Below are 24,674 nucleotides of genomic sequence, written 5' to 3' on the forward strand. Positions count from 1 at the left end.
AGCACTTCATGTTTTACAGTGTGGTCGGCCACAGGAAAGTCCTTTTTGTTTTTGGTGATTGGAGCTGATTGTTTTTGGAGCTTTTGTGGTTATTGAATCTGGTGCGAAATTTGGAGCTGGCTTCACCAATGTAATACCCTTTTTACACACGCTAAAATGTCCTTAACCCCGTACTATAGGTGGGGCTAAATTGCCATTTAGCCCCACCTATAGTACGGGGTTGAGCTTAGCCCACTTTCTTTTTACACAGCATTTTTGCAAAGTGGGATAACCCCACCTTTAGTATGGGATTATTTGGCCCTGCAAAAAGCAGGGTTATCCCAGCAATTGCGGTGCTAAGAGCGATAGTACGGGGTTAAGATCGCTAGTGTAAAACGAAAGTGGGCTAACCTCAACCCCGTACTATAGGTGGGGGCTAAATAGCAATTTTGCCCCACCTATAGTACGGGGTTTAGGAAATGTTACACTGTATAAATGATGTGCTAATTTAGCACTTACAGTGCTTGTATAGTGACTGCACTACGAGTGCTGGTTTTCTAGTTTAAATTTGAGCTAGAAAATCAACACTTGTAGTGCAGTCACTATACAAGCACTGTAAGTGCTAAATTAGCACTTCATTTTTTACAGTGTACTGTGTGTAAAAAGTGTACGAGTGAAGTACTTGTACTACCATGACTACGAATGATCGACACATATATTTAAAGCATGAGATACCACTCATGCCACTAGTCCGGGGTTAGCGAGTTTCGTGTGGGAAAAGCAAGCATTCCTTATCCGGGGTTAGCAATAACAATTTGGCATGTGTGAAAGGAAAAAAATAGTACGGGGTTAACGATAGTCCGGGGCTAAGAAAATCCTGTGTAAAAAGGGTATAAGTGACCCCCGGGCATTTGGTACACATTATTGATAAAAACAACTGTCATTCAAACTTGTCACAATTCACGAATCTTCCCTGAAGAAGGTAGATGTCTACCGAAAATTTGGAGAGTGAATAAACACTCAAATTGTTGGAATTGCAAAAACTGCATTACTCGTGAATTTGTTTCGCATTCATGATATATATATATATATTTGGGGGATTTTTTTAGCTGAAAGGTTTCTATCATTGCTCCAAGGGGTGGATCCAGCTTTCGCCAATAGGGAGGCGAAAAAAAAATTACCCATATTTTCCCCGATCAGCCGCTCAAAGTTGATTTTTGTTTGTTTCTTTGTAGGGGTATACTGTAACAACCACTTCTTTATTCTTACAAAATAAATGAGCCCTAAATAAATAGTGCGAGCGCGAAGCGTGAGCAATTTTTTTTATTTCATGTATTTTGTCCTGAAAATTGAACATTCTGAGCAATGATTGTGATCGTGAACAAGTTGTGTATGCTACTAAATAATTACTGCGAGCGCGAATCGCAGCGAGCAGAAATTTATAATATACGTTCTGCCTGATTCAAAAGAAACCTGTTAAGGACTGTTTGCAGTTACCCATGAAAACGATACATATTTCAACAATCAAGTAATGCGAGTGCGAAGCGCGAGCTGAAAATCTTTGACCTCAAAATTTGACATTCTAAGCACTTTATACAGTGCGTCCCAGAATAAACGAAACCGAGATTTATCGATCATTTATCATAACTTAATCATAAATAGAATAGATAAATGACCTACCAATTGAAAGCTTCGAATCTCCCTTTCATCTGATATTACTTAGCTTATTTCTTATTCACGCATGAGTGAGCAAAAACAATTTAAAGAAAGGATACAAAAAACCTAAATTACAGAAAATGGTCAAGAAATAACAAAGTTCTGGTCATTTGAAATAAGGCTTGTATTTCCATAATTTCATGAGATAAACGTGTTTTCACCGGTTTCCCACAGAAGCTTTCGTATGGTGAACAAAAGATTTAATGCATGGCTGATCGTCAACAAAACGGAGTGTTGAGTGAGTTTGAAAGCCAGCCTGGAAAACCTCTTCATTTTATGAAATTATTGAAATTCAAGCCTTATTTCAAATGACCAGAACTTTGTTCTTTCTTGACCATTTTCTGTAATTTAGGTAACAAATTAAAGAGGAGATATTGAACTTTTCAAAAATGTGGTTATCTTTTTGAAACCCAGATGCCCCCCGCCAAATGAGTTTTTCCTTTCTTCAAATTGTATTTGCTCACTCATGCGTGAATAAGAAATAATTTAAGTAATATCAGATGAAAGAAGAGATTCTAAGCTTTAAATTGGTAGGTCATTTGTCTATTTTATTAATGATTAAGTAATGATAAATGATCGCTAAATCTCGGTTTCGTTTTTTCTGGGACGCACTGTATAACCATGAACAAATAGGTATATAACACAATCAATGCTAGCGTGAAGTGCGAGCCAAAAAAATGAGATCTAATTAGAGCTAAAAACGGGACACTCTATTCATGTTTTATATCATGACAATGATGAGTAATTGGGTAGGTATCTTCCTACATTAATAATGCGAGCGCGAAACGCGACAAGAACATTTTCAATATTCTGATATGAAACTGGATAATTTAAGCACATTTTGAATAAAGAACAATCTGCATATCTATATAAACATTTGGGCGCATGTTTTATGAGATTTAGAAAAGGGTCGATTTAAGCACTATTTCAAGCACTGTGTATAGGAAAATTATAAAGTCAATATAGATTGCACTTGACAGAAGATGCAAGCGCGAAGTGCGAGCCGATTTAAAAAAAAATCATTTAGATCTAGCAATAGGACATTGCTAGGATATTTTGTCAGATATGAAAATGATTACCTTCCTATTCCTCTTCCGAAGCGCGAGATAAAACTTAATATTTCATTCGGAAAAAGGGACACTTTTATTATGAAGAATTCATGAAACTGCTATATTATTTATCAAATTATTGAGAGCGCGAAATTTGTTAATATTAGGGTGTGAAAACTTGACATTTTAAGTACTTTTTTTAATTGTCTTTCTGCCTACTTGATCGCATATGGTAATCCTCGGCCGTTGATCATGTTGATGGAGAGCAGGAAACCCATGTGCAAGAGAAAGTCTTTCATTGATGGGCGCGCAGTTGTGGGTGTGGTTTGCGTACATGGAAACCAAAAGAATGCGGTGCCACTGCGAGTAGGCCTTCGGGGATCGGGCCGGCCGTTACGAGACCGTAAATGAAACATGGGTATAATACCTCCTTCGTACTCTCAACTTAAAAAGGAAAAAAATGGTTGCCAAAAATAAGGGGGCCGGCAAGGCACCCCCCCCCTTGGATCCGCGCCTTGCTCCAACAAAATAAGCAAGTGTAATTAGTTTGAATCCGTGCATATTTTTACCAGTGCTGTGTCCGAGACCGGGTGGGTGTTTCATAAAGCTGTTCGTAAGTTAAGAGCGACTTTAAGAACGACTGGTGATCCGTTCTTGTGGTAAATGGTATATTCATTGGAGATGGTTTAGTGCGTAAGAAGGGTTCACCAGTCATTCTTAAAGTCGCTCTTATCTTACGAACAGCTTTATGAAACGGCCCCCGGGGAGGGGGGGTGCTGCGTGTATTGTTTTCCAAAGCCAGCACCCCAAGAAATTCTGCGCATACATTCTTAATTCCGAAGCTTCGTTATTCCGAAGGTTCGGTTATTCCGAAGGTTCGTAATTGCGAAGGTTCGTTAATCCGAAAGTAAAATGAGGTTCGTAATTCCGAAAGTTCGTTAGTACCAAAACGAAATGAGGTTCGTAATTCCGAAGGTTCGTTAGTCCGAAAACGAAATAAGGTTCGTTAATCCGAAAATTAAATAAGGTTCGTATTTCCGAAAATGAAATTAACGGGGAAATTAATTCATTTTGGTAACAAGAACGGTGCTGTTCTTGCAAGATAACGGAATATCATGCAATGATAAACTATCAAACGATGATATATGTGTGTGTTGTGGCCAAAGAATGTATTGATTTAAGAATAGGCGCCCGGATCAAACATATGCTTAATTTTTATTTTATCTGAGCAAATGCTGCCCAAGCAAATGGTTTAAAGATAATAATAATAATAATGTCCATTTATATTGCGTAGTTACTATGTGCATATACTCAACTGCGCTTTGATACTTGGTATCATATTATTACCCCGGCTGTAGCTAAGCCGCCATACTAAAGCGTTCAAGGAATAAATCCTACCGGGTACCCATTCACCTCACCTGGGTCGAGTGCAGCGCAATGTGGATAAATTTCTTGCTGAAGGAAATTACGCCATTACCCTCTGTTTCAAAGTTCGGAGACTTATCCACTGGGCCACAACGCTCCACAAGATGTTGGGTATTAAGTGTGTTGGTCGTTTGCGAGTAACCTCCAGATAATAGGATTTGTATTGGAGGGGATGTCATTTTTAAAAAGAGCTTCTGCTGGTAATAAAAATAAAAATAATACTAATGATGATCATAATTATCGCAAACGAGGATCATAATAAAAATGGTGATAAAGAAAATAAATGTTAACAAAATTTTATTGATCGTTTGCCTAGTGTTAACAATATTTATCCGTTTTTCATGATTACAAAAAATGCTCGGAATGTTAACTTTTTATGCGGGGCGTTGTGGCCCAGTGGATTGGTCTTCTGACTATGAAACAGAGGGTCGTAGGTTCGAATCCCAGCCATTGCGTAAATTCCTTCAACAAGAAATTTATCCACACTGTGCTGCACTCAACCCGGGTGAGGTGAATGTGTATCCATGGAGTATAAAGAAATTAATTAAATACCTTCCTTTGGGCGCCTAGACAGCCCAGCTAAAGCCGGGGTAATAATAATAGTAGAGCCCGTTGGGTGAACATTTTTCAGAACTGAGGTGGCTTAATTATTATTATGATGTCTTATTAGGCCTAGGCCTACATGAAATTTCCAAAAGTTTGAGCAGTTGATTCGCTCGCAACGTCTCACAATAATGCCCTTTTAACAGTAATTAAGTCAATAATTGACAAAAAAAGCGAGTTTTACAACTTCAGATTTGATTTTTGTTCCAAACCGCTTGCTCGCTACGCTTTTCGCGAGAAAAATAAAACCCAAATGTATGTGTTATCAATCAGAAATCAATTGAAAAAACTTTGCTCAACTTAATTAGTACAAAACACGCAACTTTTTTACATAGATGATAATATTATGGTGAAAATATTCGTTTGCACCAAAATGCCCTTTTTGGCACAGTGCACTTTTTTTACTCCCCCCCTAAAAAAAGAAAAATACGTTTCGCCGCCCTTGGTTGACACATGTATCGTCTTCACGGCTAACTGCAAAAATCCCTTAACATGTCCCTTTTATATCAGGTCAGAGCTTATAATTAAAATTTCTGCTCGCGCTTCTTGCTCGCAGCTGTTATCTATAGTTACATAGCTATCTTGTTTTGAAGATCACAAACATATTGCCATCATATTTTCAACGAAAACTATAGCTCGCGCTTCGCGCTCGCATTATTTAGCAAGGGCTTATGATGTTATTACATATTTACTTTATTTTATAATAATTATTGGCTAATATGAATACCCTTTCAAAGAAACAAACAAACAAAAATCAACTTTAAAGCTGCCGATCCGGGAAATTATGGGTGAAAAGATTTCGCCACCCCCCCCCCCCCCTATTGGCGAAAGTTGGATCCGCCGGGGGTAGCAGGGGGCACTTGAACCCCTAAAAGAAATAACAGGGAAATGCTATTTTTTCCAAAATGGGAAATTCCCTTTTTTCAAAATAAATACTCTTTTTAAAGTTTACATTTTAGATTAATATTTTGAAGCTCTTATTAAAAATTACCTCCCCTCCGATACAAATCCTATTATCTGGAGGTTACTCGCAAACGACCAACACTAGCTGCATCTTTAAACCATTTGCTTGGGCAGCATTTGCTCAGATAAAATCAAATTAAGCGTATGTTTGATCCGGGCGCCTATATTCTTAAATCAATACATGTTTTACATACATACATACATACATTTAATATTTATATAGCGCTTTTCCATGTAAACATGCTCAAAGCGCTTTAAAGTATATTATAATTATGTTGAATATTCTGCTCTCCAAGTGCTAACAATATCAATCAAATGGATATTACAAAGAAAATAAATAGGTCTTTAGTTTGTTTTTGAATAATTGCAGTGAAGGACATGAGCGGATGTTGATAGGGAGGTTATTCCAAATACTGGCCACAACACACACATATATCATCGTTCGTTAGTTTATCATTGCATAATATCCTGTTATCTTGCAAGAACAACACCGTTCTTGTTACCAAAATGAATTAATTTCATTTTCGGAAATACGAACCTTATTCAATTATCGGATTAACGAACCTTATTTCGTTTTCGGATAAACGAATCTTCGGAACAACGAACCTTATTTCGTTTTCGGATTATCGAACCGACGCGTCAGAACAACGAACGTTATTTCGTTTTCGGAATAACGCCACAAATGTTCGGATTAAGGAACCCTTTTTAGTTTTCGGATTAACGAACATCGAGGTATAGGCAATTTACGTGTTTTGGAACTACGAACCTTCAGAATCACGAAGTGTAACCAAAATTCTGGACGGTGTGACGAAATGGAGAAATGTAGCCAAAATTACCTTTCTTTTTTTCTAAACCTTTCTTTATGGTCAAATTTCTCGGGACGAAAATGACCTTCATTTTGGAAAGAAACTTTGTTGGGGGCTTGTCAAATTGACGTCAGCCCCATGAGTGGAAGTCCCAGGGGGACACGTCTGCCCACTTTTTTTGAATGGGGGGCGACACAATTTCAAATGTTACGGCCCCCCCCCCCCCACTATTTGTGGAAGGGGCAAAGAAATGAGAAAGAAATGGAAGGAAGGAAAGAAAAACAGAAAACGAAAGGAAAAAGAGAGAAAAAGAAAAGGAAAGAGGAGGAAGATGATTTACTAAAATGAGGTGATGAGAAGACATTTTTTATGTCCCTATATAAGATTTTCGTTTTTGTTTACGCGTCGTGCTCACATTGTCTATTCTATACGATTCATCTCTTGCTCACTAGGCTGATATAGAGCTTAACATATCAAATTTTGAAGTCTATATACAAAAAAAATATTTATCCGATATCGAGCTTTCATTATTATTTTTTTTTTTAATTTTTTTTTTTTAAGTGTTCCAAAATGTCTGTTTTATGGTCAGCTCGCGCTGCATTACTTCATTTGTGAAGTACTTTCTCTTCGTGTATTCCATACAGTTCTCAAATTATCCCCTTTAGGTTTGATTGCCAAAACATTTTAACTCCCGCTGCGCGCTCCCATTTTGATTGGTGAGTTATGTATACACTGTAAAAAAATAAGTGCTACAGTGTTTGTATATAGTGCTTGCACTACGAGTGCTGATTTTCTAGTTTTAATTTGAACAATAAAATCAGCATCCGTAGTGCAGTCATTATACAAGCACTGTACTTAGTTTCTTACACTGTACCTCTATTAATTATTAAAATCCCCTCTCATGACATTCTATGGAATATTTCAGCTTCCGATTTGCACTCGCACAATTTTTTTATTACTACAAATATGTTAACCCTTGCATCATTTTCGTAATTACACAGGTGCTTAAAATGTCCAGTTCTCTGGCCTTAATGTCAACGAATGTCGCGTTCTAATTAGGCTTATTTTCATGAATTCCTAATAATCAAATTGTCACTCATTCAGATTGGAATATCGACAAGGTTCATCTCGCGCTTAGAAAGAGGAATAGGAAAATTATGAGAATGTCGTGGTCCACGGTCAAAATAATAATAAAAAATATCTTCGCGCTCGCGTCATTTATTAAGTGCGATCCATATCCAATTCAGAATTTTTCTACACAGTGCTTGAAATAGTGCATAAATTCACCATTTTCAAGATCAGAATATCAAATATTTTCAAATTGCGCTTCGCGCTCGCATTATGGATTTTCATAATGAAGAATGTAGGCCTGTTTAGAATGCCCAAGAGTCGAAGCGTAAATCTAAACACGCGCACGCATGCTCTTTTTTTTTAGATAGGCAGCTTGTTCTTTATTTAAAACGTGCTTTAATTATCCAGTTTCAGATCAGAATATCACAAATTTTCTGTTTGCACTTCGTTCTCACATTATTAATGTATAGGAAGATAACACGATTTCTTATTCTTTTCCTGATTCACAAAACAGGAAAAGAGTGTCCCGTTCATAGATGTAAATCTCAATTTTGTTTCCGCTCGCGCTTCGCACTCGCATCAATTGTTTGGTTATATACCTATCCTGTTCATGATTACAAAAAGTGTTCTGAGTATGTGCCTATGTTCAATATAAGGTCGGGATGTCAACAAAATTTTCAGCTCGCGCTTCGCGCTCGCATTATTTGATTGTTGAAATATGCATCGTTTTCATGGGTAACTGCAAGTAGTCCTTAACAGGCCCCCTTTTGATGAGGCCAGAACGGATATCGAAATACCTTAGCTCGCGCCTCACACTCGCACTATTTAATTATACATCTATGTTGTTTATATATGAGCTAAGAAGTATATTTATTGTAGCCGACCAATTTCTTTCCCGATGAGCTGGTTCGTTCGGCTGCAATATACAACCAGTTGGTATAAAGTCCGTCTTTGCACTTCAGACTCTTTGCTCCTTCTCAGTAACTTGGATTATATCTCATGGCTTTCAACATCTCCGTCATTCCGTATCTCCATTATCTCAGTAATTCTAGTATTCAGTATGTCCGTAATTTCAGTATTTCGGTATCTCAGTAATTTCAGTTTCCTCACTCATCTCAGTATTCTCCGTATCTCGGTAATTCAGTATTTTCCATATCTCAGTATAAACATGATAAAGTCAGTATTCTTAATCCTCCTGCTTTTCCGACCATGTATGAACTTGCGGCTCCATTAAACAATATAACGACAAGCAGGAAGCAAAGTATTCAGTTATTATAACTTAACTAAATAATGCTCATCTTGTCGCAGCAGGTTCCTATAAGAAATTGAACATTTTCGTTCAAAAACCTCTTACTGCCAAACGTATTGCATGGCTCATAATCGAGCATGGCGTTCGATTAAGCTTAACGATTTAGGAGGGAGATTGTCAGTCCTTCAAATTTATTCTTCTTTTCAAAACAGTTAGGATCATGAAATAAATAAACAGTATAGGTAATTTTCACCACTTTTTATACTTAAACAGTCAAGAACAATTAAAGACAAATTTCTAACGCAATCATATAGTTTTAAACATCATTATTTCTCAGAAAATAGTGCTTAAATGCCTTTAAAAGAAAATACGTACAAAATCGATTACAAACGATTGCTGAATTTCCCTTTGCAACTATATACATAGATTAAAAATTGTTCTACACTGTTCACTGTTACGAAACCATGCTGAACATTAAATAAACCTTTCATTTTGTTGCAGAACTCCCTCATTCGAAAAGCTCGGTCCCCGAGCTGACCAATTCAATAACAAAACAGAAATAGTCCAAACTGCAATTCTAAACAAAACTGCACTACATGGTTTACTTATAGAACTTGCAAAAGATTTGAACATTGTTATCCATACTTGTGTAAACGATTTCGAATATTTTCATCCCCCTGATTTTAACAACATAATGCTAATTGTGACACGTATGACAAGATGTTTATCGGCAGTCATAATCGCTGCAGTAATTACTTCAATTTTCATATTTAAAGGACAAAGTCCACCCCAACAAAAAAATTATTTGAATAAATAGAGAAAAATCCAACAAATAAACACTGAAGATTTTATCAAAATCGGATGTATTTTTTTTGCTTGTCAAAATGTATTATAACAAAGAATAGATCCGCATCCGGCCTCATCCCCATCGATGTCTTGTCACACTTAAATTTTCAGCAAAATTGCCAACATAAGAAGGCGCTGTCTATCAAAGTTTCGATAATGAAAATCATCTAATATTATTTTTTCCCCCTTTGGAAGTTTTGAGCTGATTGTATAGAAGAAGTTCATGAAAGCCACCTAAATTCCTGTCATTTGACCCTGTCTTTGTCTTACTCTCTGGCCCTACACATAAAGCAGATGCAATCACCTAAAAGAAAAACTGGAAGATCTTTGTTGGATACAACTTTGCACCTTAGAAAACGTTTAAAGCCTTTTTGTGGGCGGATAGCAAGATTTTGCACATTTTCGTATTCTATCTACATTTTACCTCTACTCTTATGTCACTACCCCAATTTTCCTGAATTTTTTTTCTCTCTCTCCCACCCTGAAGCTTAGTAAGTGGACATCGCTTTGAATACGACGACCCCAAATTCACAAAGGTCGTTGGTGACCTCGAGCTAGTCACAGAAGACATCTCACTGACATCCATCGGCAACATTTTCCCGCTCCTCTATTACACTCCACTCTTCGCCAAATTCCGTTGTTCCATTCAAGAAACCGTCACGTATATCAAATCAATAGTCAGGCAGCACCAGGAAAAGTTCGACCCTCTAAATGTCGAGGACCTGATCGATCTCTACATGGCCGAAGTAAAGCAACAACGAAAACAGGGCGTTACCGGTGTTGTCGAAGAGAATTTGGAGTGGAGGCTGATCTTCGATATCTTCGTAGCTGGCATGGTCACCACAGGTGATTCTTCGGTTTGGGTCATCCTATTCGTGGCACAGCATCCGGATCTTATGAAAGAGGTAACCTGAATATTATGTCTATTGATAAACTGCATAGTGTTATTTTCATGACTTTCTCAGGATTTCAGAAAACAATGTACGGAATTGAGCCTCTCGGATAGTATGACAGAATGAGACCATTAAAGAAGAGGTTCGGTTGAATGTTTACATGATGATAGGTTGCGTGCATGGGAGCTAAGTTCGTAAGTTACCATGACTCTACACACGAGTGCTGATTCTTTCTTGTACACAATTAGACTCTTACAAATAATGTTCCCATCTGATATCTTCTTAGATTTAGAATCTTCGTTGTTCGCAAGCATTTAAATGCGAAGTTTGTAATTTGACAAGTTCACGTCTATTATATTAAACAGGAATGATTTGATATCTCATTTAGCGCAGGTAGGGTGACCAGTCTAAGAATGAATTAGAGAGAAAAATGAAACCAAATCAAATAATATTTCCCACGAATGTATATGATTTATGACCGACATAACATCGTTCAGATGCGTGTCGGGGTAAAATGGTATCATGCACGGAAAATTCCATAGATATTTCTCTTATCACGGAGGAAGCCCAGTCAGAGGAAAGGTCAAAGTAGTGCCCATCTGGACAGAGTTACTCGGACGTTCCTCCGACCAAGATACCCATATTATGGTTTACAGGATTTGGTTGGGAAAAATCGTTTTCAGTCTGCTGCACGGACTCATATTTGACACTTTAACCAATCATACAATCATCGTATAGGGGAAGGCGGGGTAAGTTGAGCATAGGGGCAAGTTGAGCCACCAGCCCCAGGCCAATAATGAATGAGTCAGACATTGTGGTGGTGTCATGTATTAATGACCCATAGCATAACCCCTAACCCCACCACATTGTTTTCAACTTTGAAACAAAAAGTAGTTTTTTAGAGGGAAAAATATGAATTTCAGCCAAAAAAGTAAAAGAGTGTGAAATAGATAACTGCTTTTATAAACACACACGTCTTTACATATAATAAAGACATGATAACAACATTATTAGTCTAGATATGGATCTTCATTCTTGTCATAGTCTTTTATATGATAGATGCATAATAAATGTGTGGATACAAAATTATCGCACTAAGTTCGGACTGGGGTAAGTTGAGCCAAACAGCATGGGGTAAGTTGAGCCATGGTAATTCCTATGGTAATGTATCTTAAAAAACAAACAAACCATAAAAATCGATTGAAATGCTGGCTGAAAGTAGCAAATTTGCATGACTGCTCTTTTCCTTTTAAAGGATGTTAGTATTTATAGAGAATTAGCAAGTGAAAAGACTTTAAACAAAAAATTGACATGCTGGTTCTCCCCTCATACATTTTGTACATAGTTTTTGTGGCTCAACTTACCCCAGAAGGTGGCCCAAACTTACCCCATATATGGGGCAAGTTGAGTCATTTTACATCGTTTTTTAAAGGTCACGATGACTTTCAGTGTGGGGATAGAAAGTTATATATAGGTGGAAAATATTTCAGAAGAATTAAATTTCAAGGCAAGGTACTTATTTCGACAAGAGTATTAATCAAATCAATTCTAACATGCATAAAGCAAAAACTGTCACAACTTACCCCGCCTTCCCCTAATTGTTAAAAGTGTCAATTATTAGTCTAGAGTGTAGACTATAGATGCCATATCTCTGTCTGTGTCAATTAAGCACCCACAATACATAGTTAATTTAGTCTCACCACTTCAGTCTTTGCATCAGGCACTATGCGAATTGCGTCATTGCGAAAAGCAATGGTAAATGCCTGGCAGCAGCTATGCATGGCATATGACCATTTAGCTCAACACTTTTAATCTACTTCAGATCCAAAAAGAAATCGATGAGGCAATCGGTGAAGAGCGATCGCCCAAAATGTCTGACCGAGATACGTGCCCTCTCACCGTAGCAACACTAATGGAAGCGCTTCGAATACGTCCACCAGCGCCGCTGGGGTTACCGCGACTTACCAGTAGAGATTCTACTGTACAAGGATACCACGTTCCGAAAGACTCGGGTGAGTTCTTCAGTAAATGCTAACATTAAAGCTAAATGAAAGTAGTTGCAGTAAAATACTGATTTCGTGAGAAAGTCTGTAAAACCAAGGTTAAGTATTACTATATCATCGTGGATCTAGATCTGGTACATACATAAACAGAATTAACTTTGTGAAATCATAAAATCTAAGCAGAAAAACGATCACACTGAAGATCGTCAACACAGATAGGCACACATTGGACAGTGTATTATTATTGATGGAATAAAAACCCGACGGAAGTGCCCGAATCCGCCGGGGGGCCACTTCCATTCACGAGTGGATACCATGCGCGACAAGTATTGGCGAGGGAAACCCTACCCTTAACAAGTATTGGAAACAAAACGATACTCTTGGCAAATATTCCAAGAAATGAACCCCTAAAGAAGTACAGGAATGTTTTATTGTTACGGGTCCTTCGGTCGTCGGCTTTACCTTACTTGGTTTAGTAAAGACCCCACCTTCTACACCTCGCGCAAATAGGACTCTAAACACGTAGTGTTGGGGCAAAAAGGACATCCTTTATAAAACATTTTAATTTTGTTTTATCATTCCCGCAAATACGACCCTAAACACGTAATTTTTCTAGCGAAATAGATATCCTTTTTCCATTATTTTTGTGTTTTTGACACCCTCATGGCTTATCACGTTACGTACGTAACGTGCCCTATCGTGAAAAGGGCATCCTTTTTTACGTGTTTTTTTGGTCGCGCATGGTATCCACTCGTCAATGTAAGTGCCCCCCCCCCCCGGGCCGAATCCGCGCTTATTTTGCTTATTTCTCAGCAATTACACAATTTCTGCCAGAATCCTTTGGCACGTATTTTCTTTTCATGCAAACAGACATTTTGGCGGTTATCATATTGGATTCTGTAAAGAGTCATTTTGAGATCGTTACCACAACTGGAATTTATATCTTTAACATGATTAAGTAGGGATCGAGTGAATCGTTACTTCAAAGACAATCCGAATGGCTACCTTTTTTAGAAGAAAAACTGAAAAATGTAGGGCGACATGTGGTCTTTATCACTATGTCTTGCATTCTCCTTCTGAAAACATTGGAAGAACATAGGAATGCTTTGTATCAAAAGGGCATTTAGGCCAACATTAATGTACACACACGCGCGCACGCACCCCCCCCCCCCCAAAAAAAAAAAAAACACACACACGCCCAAAATACCACGGAGTGAATGATTAAAAGCAAGTTAAAAACGTCAACTCTTAGTACAAATTTATGCCTTCATCAAAGATGTTCCGTTAAAGCATTCATGAGATATCTCGAGATTTGAATGTTCTTTCGCTCAATAAAAGTTTGATTCTCCGGAAAGGGATTAGCATGCATTGTGAAACACATCCTCAACTGATTTTTTTTGGGGGGGTCACTTTATATTGGGCCCAAGATGACCTGCGGACATTTAAAATTGAATAAGAATATCGTTGTTTCTATTTTTTTTTTGTTATTTCCCCTACACAGTTGTCATAATGAATCTCTGGGAGATTCTTAACAGTCCAAAGTACTGGAATGAGCCTGAAAAATTCAACCCATATCGTTTCTTGAGCGAGGATGGACAACGTGTGATAGAACATCCTGCTTTCATTCCGTTCGGAATAGGTATGATTAATGATTTTGTAGGAAAATACCAAAACATATGTTAAAACATTGTAAAAACACACATGTGACGGTTTGAGGAAAAATCCATCAAAAATCAAGAAGTTTTTCAGAATTTGATTTTTTTTGTGACGTCATATGCGAGCCGCTTCCCTAGTATGTATTGTAATTAATTTTTTTTTAAATGACATTTAATTTTTTTTCTACGCTATACATTATAGGGAAGCTGCGCACATATGACATCACAAATAAAGAAAAATCACAATAAATTTTTAAATATTTGATTGATTTTCCTCAAACCTTCACCTATATTTTGTATTATGTTTTCTGCTACTTTTACATTAAAACTCCCATTCATAGGGCGAACTTCAGTTTTAAATTATACTTTCTGATAATATGATATCCCAATTAGAGTGGGTCTAGTCGGCTTTTGATAAACTGACTAAATAGCTTTACTATCCATAATTTTGAATAATCATGAATGGTAAAGCTTAAATTCATTAACGATCAACTTTTTCCGAGAATAAATATTGTAGTGTAGAACTGGGCATGGCGGCTCAGTGTTTTATACAGAATCGATAAAAGAAGTTCATGGGTCCGACGTTGCCCTAGTAAGCGGATGTGCTGGAGGTGCTAAATCATCCCCCCCCAAAAAAAAATACATGGGGGTGCTGGGTGTATTATTTGCCTTAGGCCACAACCCGTGGAAATCTGGAAGGTATGGTAAAAAAATGTAACCAAACCTCAGCTTCATTTTGAATTAAATACTTTTTTGGGGGGTGTCAGATTTTGCCTGGGCCAAATTCCCTTCATTTTGCAGTTAAAACCTTTATTTTTTGCTTGTTATTTTTTAACCAGCACTCCTTATTAAAAGAAACATTCACAATCATAGGACCCTGGGGTCCGATCCCTCGCCGAGTCGTAACAAATGTGACAAAGACTTTATAAAAATGAAGAAGGTTAATAACGGGCTAAAATCAAAATGTATAGCAATTGCCTGCAAGCTCTTTCATAATCATTATCATGATTACGCGTAATTTACATACAATTACAGAGACGTTTTTGTTTAAAAGCATTTGCTGGATAAGCAATGCAAATGTACGAATAATTTATCCGTATATATAAGATCATGTAAGATTATTTTGAGCTTTTGGTTAGTCATAATAATGTGACCTTATAATTTTACAAACGAATATACGTTTAGCAGAAATTAAACATTCTATATAGGCCTAGTCCATTTGGCAAGAGAAGTTAGATTATAGCACAGTTGTTGAATAATAAATTTCCTAATCAAAACATTATGTTTAACCACTCAGGACTTCGTCAGTGTCTTGGCGAAAAGCTGGCAAAAATGGAACTGTTTATCATCTTTGCGAGTCTACTACAGAGATTCACGATTTGCCTGGCGGAGAACAGCCGATCGGTTGGTATTGAAGGGAAGGTGGGAATTACATATTCCCCACCAAAGTTCGAGATAATCCTGAAGAAAAGGGAAACCAGTAACTGATAGAGTATATATTACGATGTTCATTTGAACTTTGGTGGGATAACATTTCCTATGAATATATTTATTTATCTATTTTATTTCCAGGCAAAAGACAACAAAGATTATGTACAAGAAGAAATCACCGCCGACTAGTGCCTGAGGATGACTAAAAGAAAAACTAGTTTCTGTTATGAAGCTCTCCTAACTAGTCGGGGTTTACAAATACAAATATAAAATCGGTATAAATATAGTATATGAAACAATCATTATTTATGTAAATGGATAAAGATTCTGTTTTACTTTCCGAAATCTATAATAATCTTATGTATTCATCATTTGTAAGAAGAGATTGACAGTTACTTCACTAATAGAATAATCAAATAGGTTTGTCATTGTTTACAAGTTCGATCGTGCATGTATTCTCATTTTAAAAGCTACAGCTTAGTGTTATTATCATATCAGATGATTTTGGAATAACAAGCTAATGGTCGATGAAATGGCCCTGGGACGATATCTTTGCTTTTTTTTGACTGGGGGTGCTGATATAAATTTGACAAGCAAAAAATATATTTGAAAAAGGTGCACTGAAGAATCAAGGTAATTTTTCTCCTGAGAAATTTGACAAGCAAGTAACAAAAAGGGGGGTCAGTAAAATCTATGGTAATTTTTGTTACATTTATCTTTTTTTTTCACACCTACCAGAATTCCAGGGGGTGCTGCCCGTACTGCTTACAGAGAATAATACACACAGCACCCCTAGCATGCACCCCCGCTTCCCAGGGCCATGTCGCCCTTGGAAGTTATATATTTCTTTATAAATGCTGTTTAACCATTACCAATGCTGTAAACACTTGGCACCGAACATACATTTTTTATTGAAGGGGTACTTTGGGCTGAAAATTGTTAAATTTATTTAAATAAATAATTAAAAAAAAAACTTTCACTGCGAAAAACGCGGTGTCATAAAAAATGACATAATCTGATAGAGCAGTTGAATATTTGATTCAGCATTGTGAAAACAGTTATACGTACACCGTCATAATGTTATAGGTGGGCTCATGATGTCATGTTCCCACCTTATCTTTTTGTTACATGAAATTATAAGTATTTGATTTTTTCATTCAGTCGCCAATAAGAAGAGGCGGTAAATAACTATATCTACACTTCCATCCATAATCAAAGATAAAGGATAAGTATCTTCTTAGAGAAATTATGCGAGCGCAAGCTGAGAAATTTTGATATTCCAATCTGAAAAGGAGGAAATTTAACAGGAAATAGATCACACTTTTTCAATGATGCGAACTCGAAGTGCATGCTATCTGAAATTATTTGATATTCCGATCTAGGACTATAGAAATTAATGAAAGATATGTATCTCATCATTTAATTGGCCTAATGAGAGTGCGAAATTTAAATATATATTCAGGCCTGAATAGCACCTTTTGTAATTGCATACAGGAAGCGCATGTAGCTTATTTATTACTATTGATACGCGCGCGAAGCGCTAGTCGAAATCTTTAAATTGATATGATAATTGGATCTTAAGTAGTTTTTTAATGAATATGGAAGTATATATAAAATGCGAGAACGCAGAACTATGAGTTTTGACAATTAGACCTGGAAAGGGATATTGTTCCGATGCTCGACAGAACCTAGCTGTTACATCAAAGTCGTGTAAGTAAAATATTTTACCCACTGCAAGAGATAAGTTCAAGTTTAAGTATAAACAGACAAAGTGGAATATAACCATCTTTAGATGTTTTTTTACAGACGGTTCCGAAAAAGTTGAGTCGGAAGTAGGTTAACGGTGTATCATTGTAAAAAAAATACCCAAAGTGTAGTGAATGAATTTATATGTTTTCATTGCAGGTTACCATTCAAAATTAGCAATTATCACTGCTATGTCTACATTTTTATGGGGAAAAATAACTTTTTACCAAAATACCGGATATTTTCAGAATACATTACTTGATATTGCTCTAAAATGAGACCAATGTGCTTGTAACAAGAAATTAGCTGGTCTCTTGTCACAGGCACACTACCGAATTGCTTCTTGGACTTGTTGGAATATCATCTATGCCTTGCTCTACCAAGTCTACTGCAATTATTTAATCGCAAATCTCAAGCTAGGAAAACTGAAGAATTAGACTCTTTGCTTTGATTTTAAACTCAGACACCAATAATCATATTTCGCTATGAAATTTTGAATTTTTCGTGCATTGTACTGTTAATATTTATAAAAGTAGATTTAACTATCTGATTTGGTTTTCACAACGATTTAGGATTTTGTTTACAATCAATTTCTGTTCTTCAGATTTGGAGTGTTATCAATCATGAGCATACAACGACAACAATAATTATTTGGTTGTTTGCTCTTGTCAAAAACAGTGATGTTAAAAATATAGCGGCTGTCTTTAAAGAGGACGACCACACAAACATTGTACACTTCAGTGTGTTCCACAAAAAAAACGTTAATGGCATTTTAATTCAGTATTATGTGAAAATTACTGAATCCTATTGTATATAATTTCATAATCGTAAATTAGGTTTTTATACTAACTTGAATTTCATTCAATATGATTTATTAAAAACAGAGCTATGAGCCCTTTCAGATCTCGTCAGAAAACCTCTCAGTCCGAGTTTCGTTATTGTGTTGAATAAAGTTTTTTTTTTTTAGTTTTCGGCCCACAACTGACGGGATGATACTTGAATTTAAAAGGAAATTGAAGTTGTAAGGAAAATTGTCATAATATCTTTGAAAATATTTGATCCGAATGAAATAATATTCATGCATATTTAGTCACTGGTTCTTCTTGAGCTCAGAATTTGTCATGAACTGATGGTGCCTATGACAAGGTTGTGCCCCCCCCCCCTATATAGGATTAATTTCAAGCAAACAAGCATATATATATGATTAGAGATCAAGGGGAAAATACAAGGGATTGAGCAGGGCCCTTGCAAAGATATTGTAACAGAGGGTGCTGGTGTAAATTTGACAAACAAAACAGGCATTTTTGTGTTACATTTATAATTTATCACACCTACTAGAATTCAAGGGGGTACTTCCAATGGAGAATAATACAAGCACCCCCGGGAAAATCGTGGGGTTACGTCAGCACCCAGCACCGCAGAGATACGCTCTTACGTATACGTAAGCTCCAGAAGGGCACCTCGTTTCCCAGGGCCATGGTCGATGAAAGTGAAAATTGGTATTATCAGGGCCTAGTCATGCGTCTTTTTTGGTGAAACCTCCAATAATAGTAGTGTAATATATTAATATCAAAAATATATCTTGAAGCTAATATCAATTCTACATCCAGTGGGGTGAAACTGCACAGTCTAATGCCTGTCAAAATGCTATACTGTTCTGAAATTCCTGACACCGGTTAAACTGAATTTTAACTTGAAATCACAAAAGTTTTAATATGAAATTTTAAAAGGCACATAATGATTTCTTTTATATAAAAATGTTTACAAAAATATGTGGGGTTATTTTTCGTAATACAGCTCTTTAAAATAAATCAATAACATATTTCTTTGATTGTTGTTTATCATGAGCTAAAATTCATTTCAGATACAGGGCGCTATGTTATTAACCTTAGTGGTCTAAGGCGCCTGAGTATACATGTACTGTACCTATGTCCGTGGGCATGGCATTTGATCGACAATGCCCTTTTATCTTTTATATACAAATGAATTTGCTATATGCACTTGTGGTAGCTAGGTGTGCACTTAAAAAAAATGTTCAGTCCCCCTTTCTTTCTTTAACATCATTAGTAGAAAGGGATAAAACTATTGTGAGATTGGAATTCCTCGGTGTTAGTTCAATTGCGATTTTACAGGCCTATGAAATAAATTAATTGCATCCCTTCTTGTTTGAGGGGGCACTCCATGCTGAATATAATGTTTTTTTGAACAGATAAAGAAAATTCAGTCAAACAAAACAATGAACGTTGATCAAAATCGGACAAGGAAAAGCAAACTTACTACATTCTAAACATTGTGATTATTTCGGTGAAACAGGTATATGCATGTCTTCATGAATATTCAATGATGCCATATCCCCACCTGTTTTTTTTTATAGTTTATTGTATAAAATTATGTTTAATTCGAGTTTTTGTCCTTCCATAATTAAAATCATTTGGATTGAAGCTGATTTAATGCTTTAGATTTTAATTACTGCAACTTGTTTCATGGAAAGGAATACTTATCATACACATATATTTCAAAATATTAAATGATTATGATTTCATGTAAAGAAAAAAAGAAAGTGGGAACATGACATCAGCCAACCTAATGAATATTCATGCCGATATACAAACGGTTATAACTGTTTTCATAATACTTTATACACCTTAAGTGATGACTATTTTTATTGATGTGTTGAAGGCCTATCCGGTCTTCAGCTATTGCTTTTTAGGGAATTACATTATCGTATGGATACAGTACTTACATATAATATCAATATTCGTTTGACAAATTGAATTGGAAGAATTTGTCGAAAATCAACTTCTGTCAAAAAAGGGGAAAATACCCAGGGTACATGAACGCTAAAATGAATTAATGAATAGTTAACTTGAAACAATAGGCTAATGTGACAGTAGAAACATGATTACGAAACACTATAGATTACATAATTACAAACAGCAGGCATTCTGACATATTACTTTTGCACGTTTAGTCGTTTTAAACAGGGTAAGCATGGAGCTACTTCGGATAAGATTAAAGGGATTGCTGAAGCAATGATTTTTTTTAATGATTTTTAGCCTTTATTCAGATAAAATCACATTTTCATGCATACAAGGGGAATAAATAAAATATAAAAAATAAAGTGAAGTACATGTGTACAGCAATATAACAAATGAAACGTTATATATTATGATAAACATTTTTTTAACAAAGATTATCACAACCCAAAATACACACATAGACAACATTTATTTTCATTGGTATTTACTATATAATAATGCGGTAATGTATGATAAAAAATCCAAACATAAAGGCCCGAATTCACAAACGTGGTTTTGAAAACCCACGGTTGAATCCATGGTTTATGCAGATTTCCTGTATAAATTACGCTTAATCTAGCGCGTATCGCGCGGGTGTATAAAAAATGCCCAATGCTGATGCGCGCTTTTGTCACATTGCGCCAAATTGATGCCTGATACCATGGTTAGATACGCTATTTTATTCATGAGTCCACTGTTTGAAGAGTGGACTCATGAATAAAAACAATGGACTCATTGTGGCGCACTGGGACAAAAGCGCGCATCAGCATTGGACATTTTTATACACGCATCCGATGCGCGCTAAATTAAGCGTAAATTATATAGGAAATCTGCATAAACCATGGACTCAACCGTGGGTTATAATACTTTATTCAATAAAGATGTGAATAGACTGTCCCATAATAATAAATATATATATATATATATTTCGTAAGACAATACAAAAAAGAATAAGTCTCTACGTTTGTGCTTAAAAAGTGTACATCAATCTTAAAAAAATTTTATACAGTGCGTCCCACAAAAAATCAAACCGAGCATAACTTAATCAGAAAAAAAAAATGACCTACCATTGTAAAGCTTAGAATCTCCTCTTTCATCTGAAATTGTTTAGATTATTTCTCACGCATGAGTGAGCAAACCCAATTTGAAGAGGGGATACAAAAAAGTCACTTGGCGGGCTGTATTTGGGTTTCAAAGAGAAAAACGACATTTCTAAAAGGTTCAATATCTGCTCCTTAATATGATACCTCAATTACAGAAAACGGTCAATAAATAACAAAGATCTGGTTATTTGAAATAAGGCTTGAATTTCAATATTTTCATACAATGCATAGGTTTTACAGGCTAGCGTTCAGCCTCACTCGACACGCCATTTGTCTATTTTATTTATGATTACGTTATGATAAATCATCGCTAAATCTCGGTTTCGTTTTTTTGTGGGACGCACTGCATATAAAACACACAAAAACAAAACAACAACAAAACAAAAAATGTTAATGGAGAGCAGCCAAACTGAAACCCTTCTCATTTATCTTTTACCCATAATGGCATCGTGATGTATTTCATGATATTGAATTACTATTATTCCAATATTGTACTATAAATCATTTTATACAAAATAAGCTTTGTTGGAAGATAATCGTATATTGATTTTGGTTACATATATTTAAATTGATGGGTAAGGATCAGTGGGAGAAAGAGTTTCAAGAAAGATTTGTTTCTTTGGAATAATATTTTATTTTCTTCCTCTTTCAAATCAATAAGTTTACAATCACAATTCATATAAATAAAGATTCTTTTCATGTATACAATAAATAAACAAACAAATAATTATATCAATATCAATGAGATTACAAATATTTTTGAAATTATTACAAATGAAATTAAACTGCCAAATGTCTCTTCTATAAAAATGTGAAAGCAGAGGGGAAAGCCATATCAATCGACAAAAAAAATACTTAGTAAAAGATGATTTTTTTCCCTGAAAAGAATAGAAATAATCTCTTTTGCACATATTAATGTACAAGAATTAAAAAAAGGGATAATAGATTACTTTAAAGGTTAATTAGAGGAATGTTATTATCCTAAAACGTCCCTACACACTCACCTTACCCCATACCCCCCCTCATCTCTCTCCCCAGACACTCACACAAGCTCACTTCAACTCACCACCAATCCCAGCTCACCCCCCCCCCCCCTCTTCCCCGTCACAAAACTCACACATCCATCTACACACGTACACCCATATACGATGCATCCTACTCTGGTACAACTATCTGCATTTGAACAAATAAACAAAACAAAACAGAAACAAAGTTTTTATTTTCCACTGCGAGAAAAACCGGAACTGCTCTGTGGATAATAATAAATGAAATGAAATACAAAATGCAGTCTAGCCTCCCCAAAGGCCCGAATTATGAACATGAAATTATTTCTATCATTTGAATATTGATATACAAACGTTTAGTCTATTCTTAATGAGTTATATAAATCAATAAAGTCATGTGATCTTTACTTACGCTTGTCTGGCATGCTTTGCGCGCGGATGAATCAATATCATGTGCTATGTGATGAAATGCTATCTTCATTTAGATGTAAACATATGGAAAGTGTTCTATTTATTTGTAATCCTTACTTGTAATGTTAGTCCTGTACTTTGTCGTAAAAAAAAGGTAACCAGGACTAATTGTACCTTCATATCTTATCCTATCGAATAAAAGTGATATACAAACAAACACAGACCCCCCCCCAAAAAAAAAAGATCTAATTCCGTGGCACTGCCACGGGAGCTGAAGAACTCAAACTCTGCAGCCTCCTTTTAAGGGCGACCTAAAATTCAATTTGTTCACATGCAGCAGGTAATAGGTTTGAAGACATACGTTTTTCCTCTATTGTAATGTGCCTTTCTTCTTTACCTTTCGTTTTTGCTGTGTTCATAGCTCCTTGAGCATTAAGTGGAAAAGATGCTTTATAAATCCTATGTATTATAATAATTATCATTACTATTATTATTATTATTATTCCCATTGTCCACAACTTGATGTTCTGATGGTATATTAAACAGCAACCGGACTTCTTCCAGAAATCTAGGGTTATGTTCTATATTCTATAAAAATGGGTCCTATTCTATTATTATCATTATCATTATTACTATTGTCATTATCATCATTATTATTATTATTATTAAATCTAGGGTTACTGTTCTATATTCTATCAAATTGGTCCCATTATTATTATTATTATCATCATCATTATTATTATTATTATTATTGTTGTTTTTGTTATTATTATCATTATTATTCTTGTTATTATCATTATTATTATTATTATTTCATAATTAAATTACCGAAGTGAAAAAAAAAATAATTCCTTTGAGTGGTGTTACTAAGAAAAAAAAGGGTCAAAATATTGGATTTCGATGCACCCCCTTATCTGCCTTTGTCAGAATTCGCCAATATCCGTTTGCAAAAGTAACTCTTTAATTGGCATTTAGAGTGGGCATTTATGCCATTATCCTCTCTCATTGGTGCATTGATGGGGATGTAGGGGACAGGTGCCCATTCTCCCACTAATTTCACAAACGTGGTGATTTTGGTGTAGAGCATTGGGCTGTATTTTTCATCATCGTATTTGTCATCGATTTTCCGCTAATATTATGCCGATTTGACAATTCTCCACGATAAATCATAACAATATCGGTTTGAAAAAAGATTCCATATTTGCTCTTTAATATGGCGTAGGTTTGGTTTCCTCTGAAGAATGGTAGCTTTTCCATGATTTTAAACTGTAAAAATTGTGGTGTTAAACTGACACCAGTTGGTGTCTATAGAGGACCACACCTGAGATGTTAAAACTACATCCTCTGTATTGAATATAACACCAAATAGTGTAAATGTAACAACCAAAGGTGTTGAAATAACACCTATAGGTGTTAAAATAACACTACATTTAACATCGGTCATAAATAACTGGTGTGGTTCTCTATGTTCACCGGTTAACATCACAATTTTTTCTGTGTATAAAAGTGGGACGTTTTCAGTCGCTGCTTGTACCCTCCATCCGGTGACGATCAGCCACACATATTTTATTTCAAGTTCAGTACTCTCTTGCTATGGCAAATAGCCAGTGAAACTAATTTGCCTAAGATATTTATTAATATAAATGCATTTTACATTTTTGTCTCACCTGCGAAGCAAAGTGAGACTATAGGCGCCGCTTTTCCGACGGCGACGGCGGCGGCGGCGGCGACGGCGTCAACATCAAATCTTAACCTGAGGTTAAGTTTTTGAAATGACGTTATAACTTAGAAAGTATATGAACTTAGTTAATAAAACTTGGCCATAAGCTTAATCAAGTATTACTGAACATCCTATTAGAGTTTCATGTCACATGACCAAGGTCAAAGGTCATTTAGGGTCAATGAACTTAGACCATGTTGGAG

The 24,674-nt window shown here is 35.9% G+C and overlaps 1 protein-coding gene across 1 annotated transcript in view; it reads left to right on the top strand.

Annotated features, from left to right (window-relative positions):
• LOC121415767 (cytochrome P450 2U1-like) overlaps window positions 1-17,192 on the top strand; it is a 34,624-nt gene extending 17,432 nt beyond the window's left edge. The window contains exons 3-6 of the mRNA XM_041609096.1: window positions 10,195-10,612; window positions 12,423-12,612; window positions 14,105-14,242; window positions 15,556-17,192. Coding sequence (XP_041465030.1) covers window positions 10,195-10,612; window positions 12,423-12,612; window positions 14,105-14,242; window positions 15,556-15,746 — 937 coding nt within the window. The 3' untranslated portion in view covers window positions 15,747-17,192. The remainder of the gene's footprint in view (window positions 1-10,194; window positions 10,613-12,422; window positions 12,613-14,104; window positions 14,243-15,555) is intronic.
• The last annotated feature ends 7,482 nt before the right edge of the window (window positions 17,193-24,674 follow it).

This window comes from Lytechinus variegatus, chromosome 1, assembly GCF_018143015.1.
Source record: "Lytechinus variegatus isolate NC3 chromosome 1, Lvar_3.0, whole genome shotgun sequence".
Lineage (NCBI taxonomy): Eukaryota > Metazoa > Echinodermata > Echinoidea > Temnopleuroida > Toxopneustidae > Lytechinus > Lytechinus variegatus.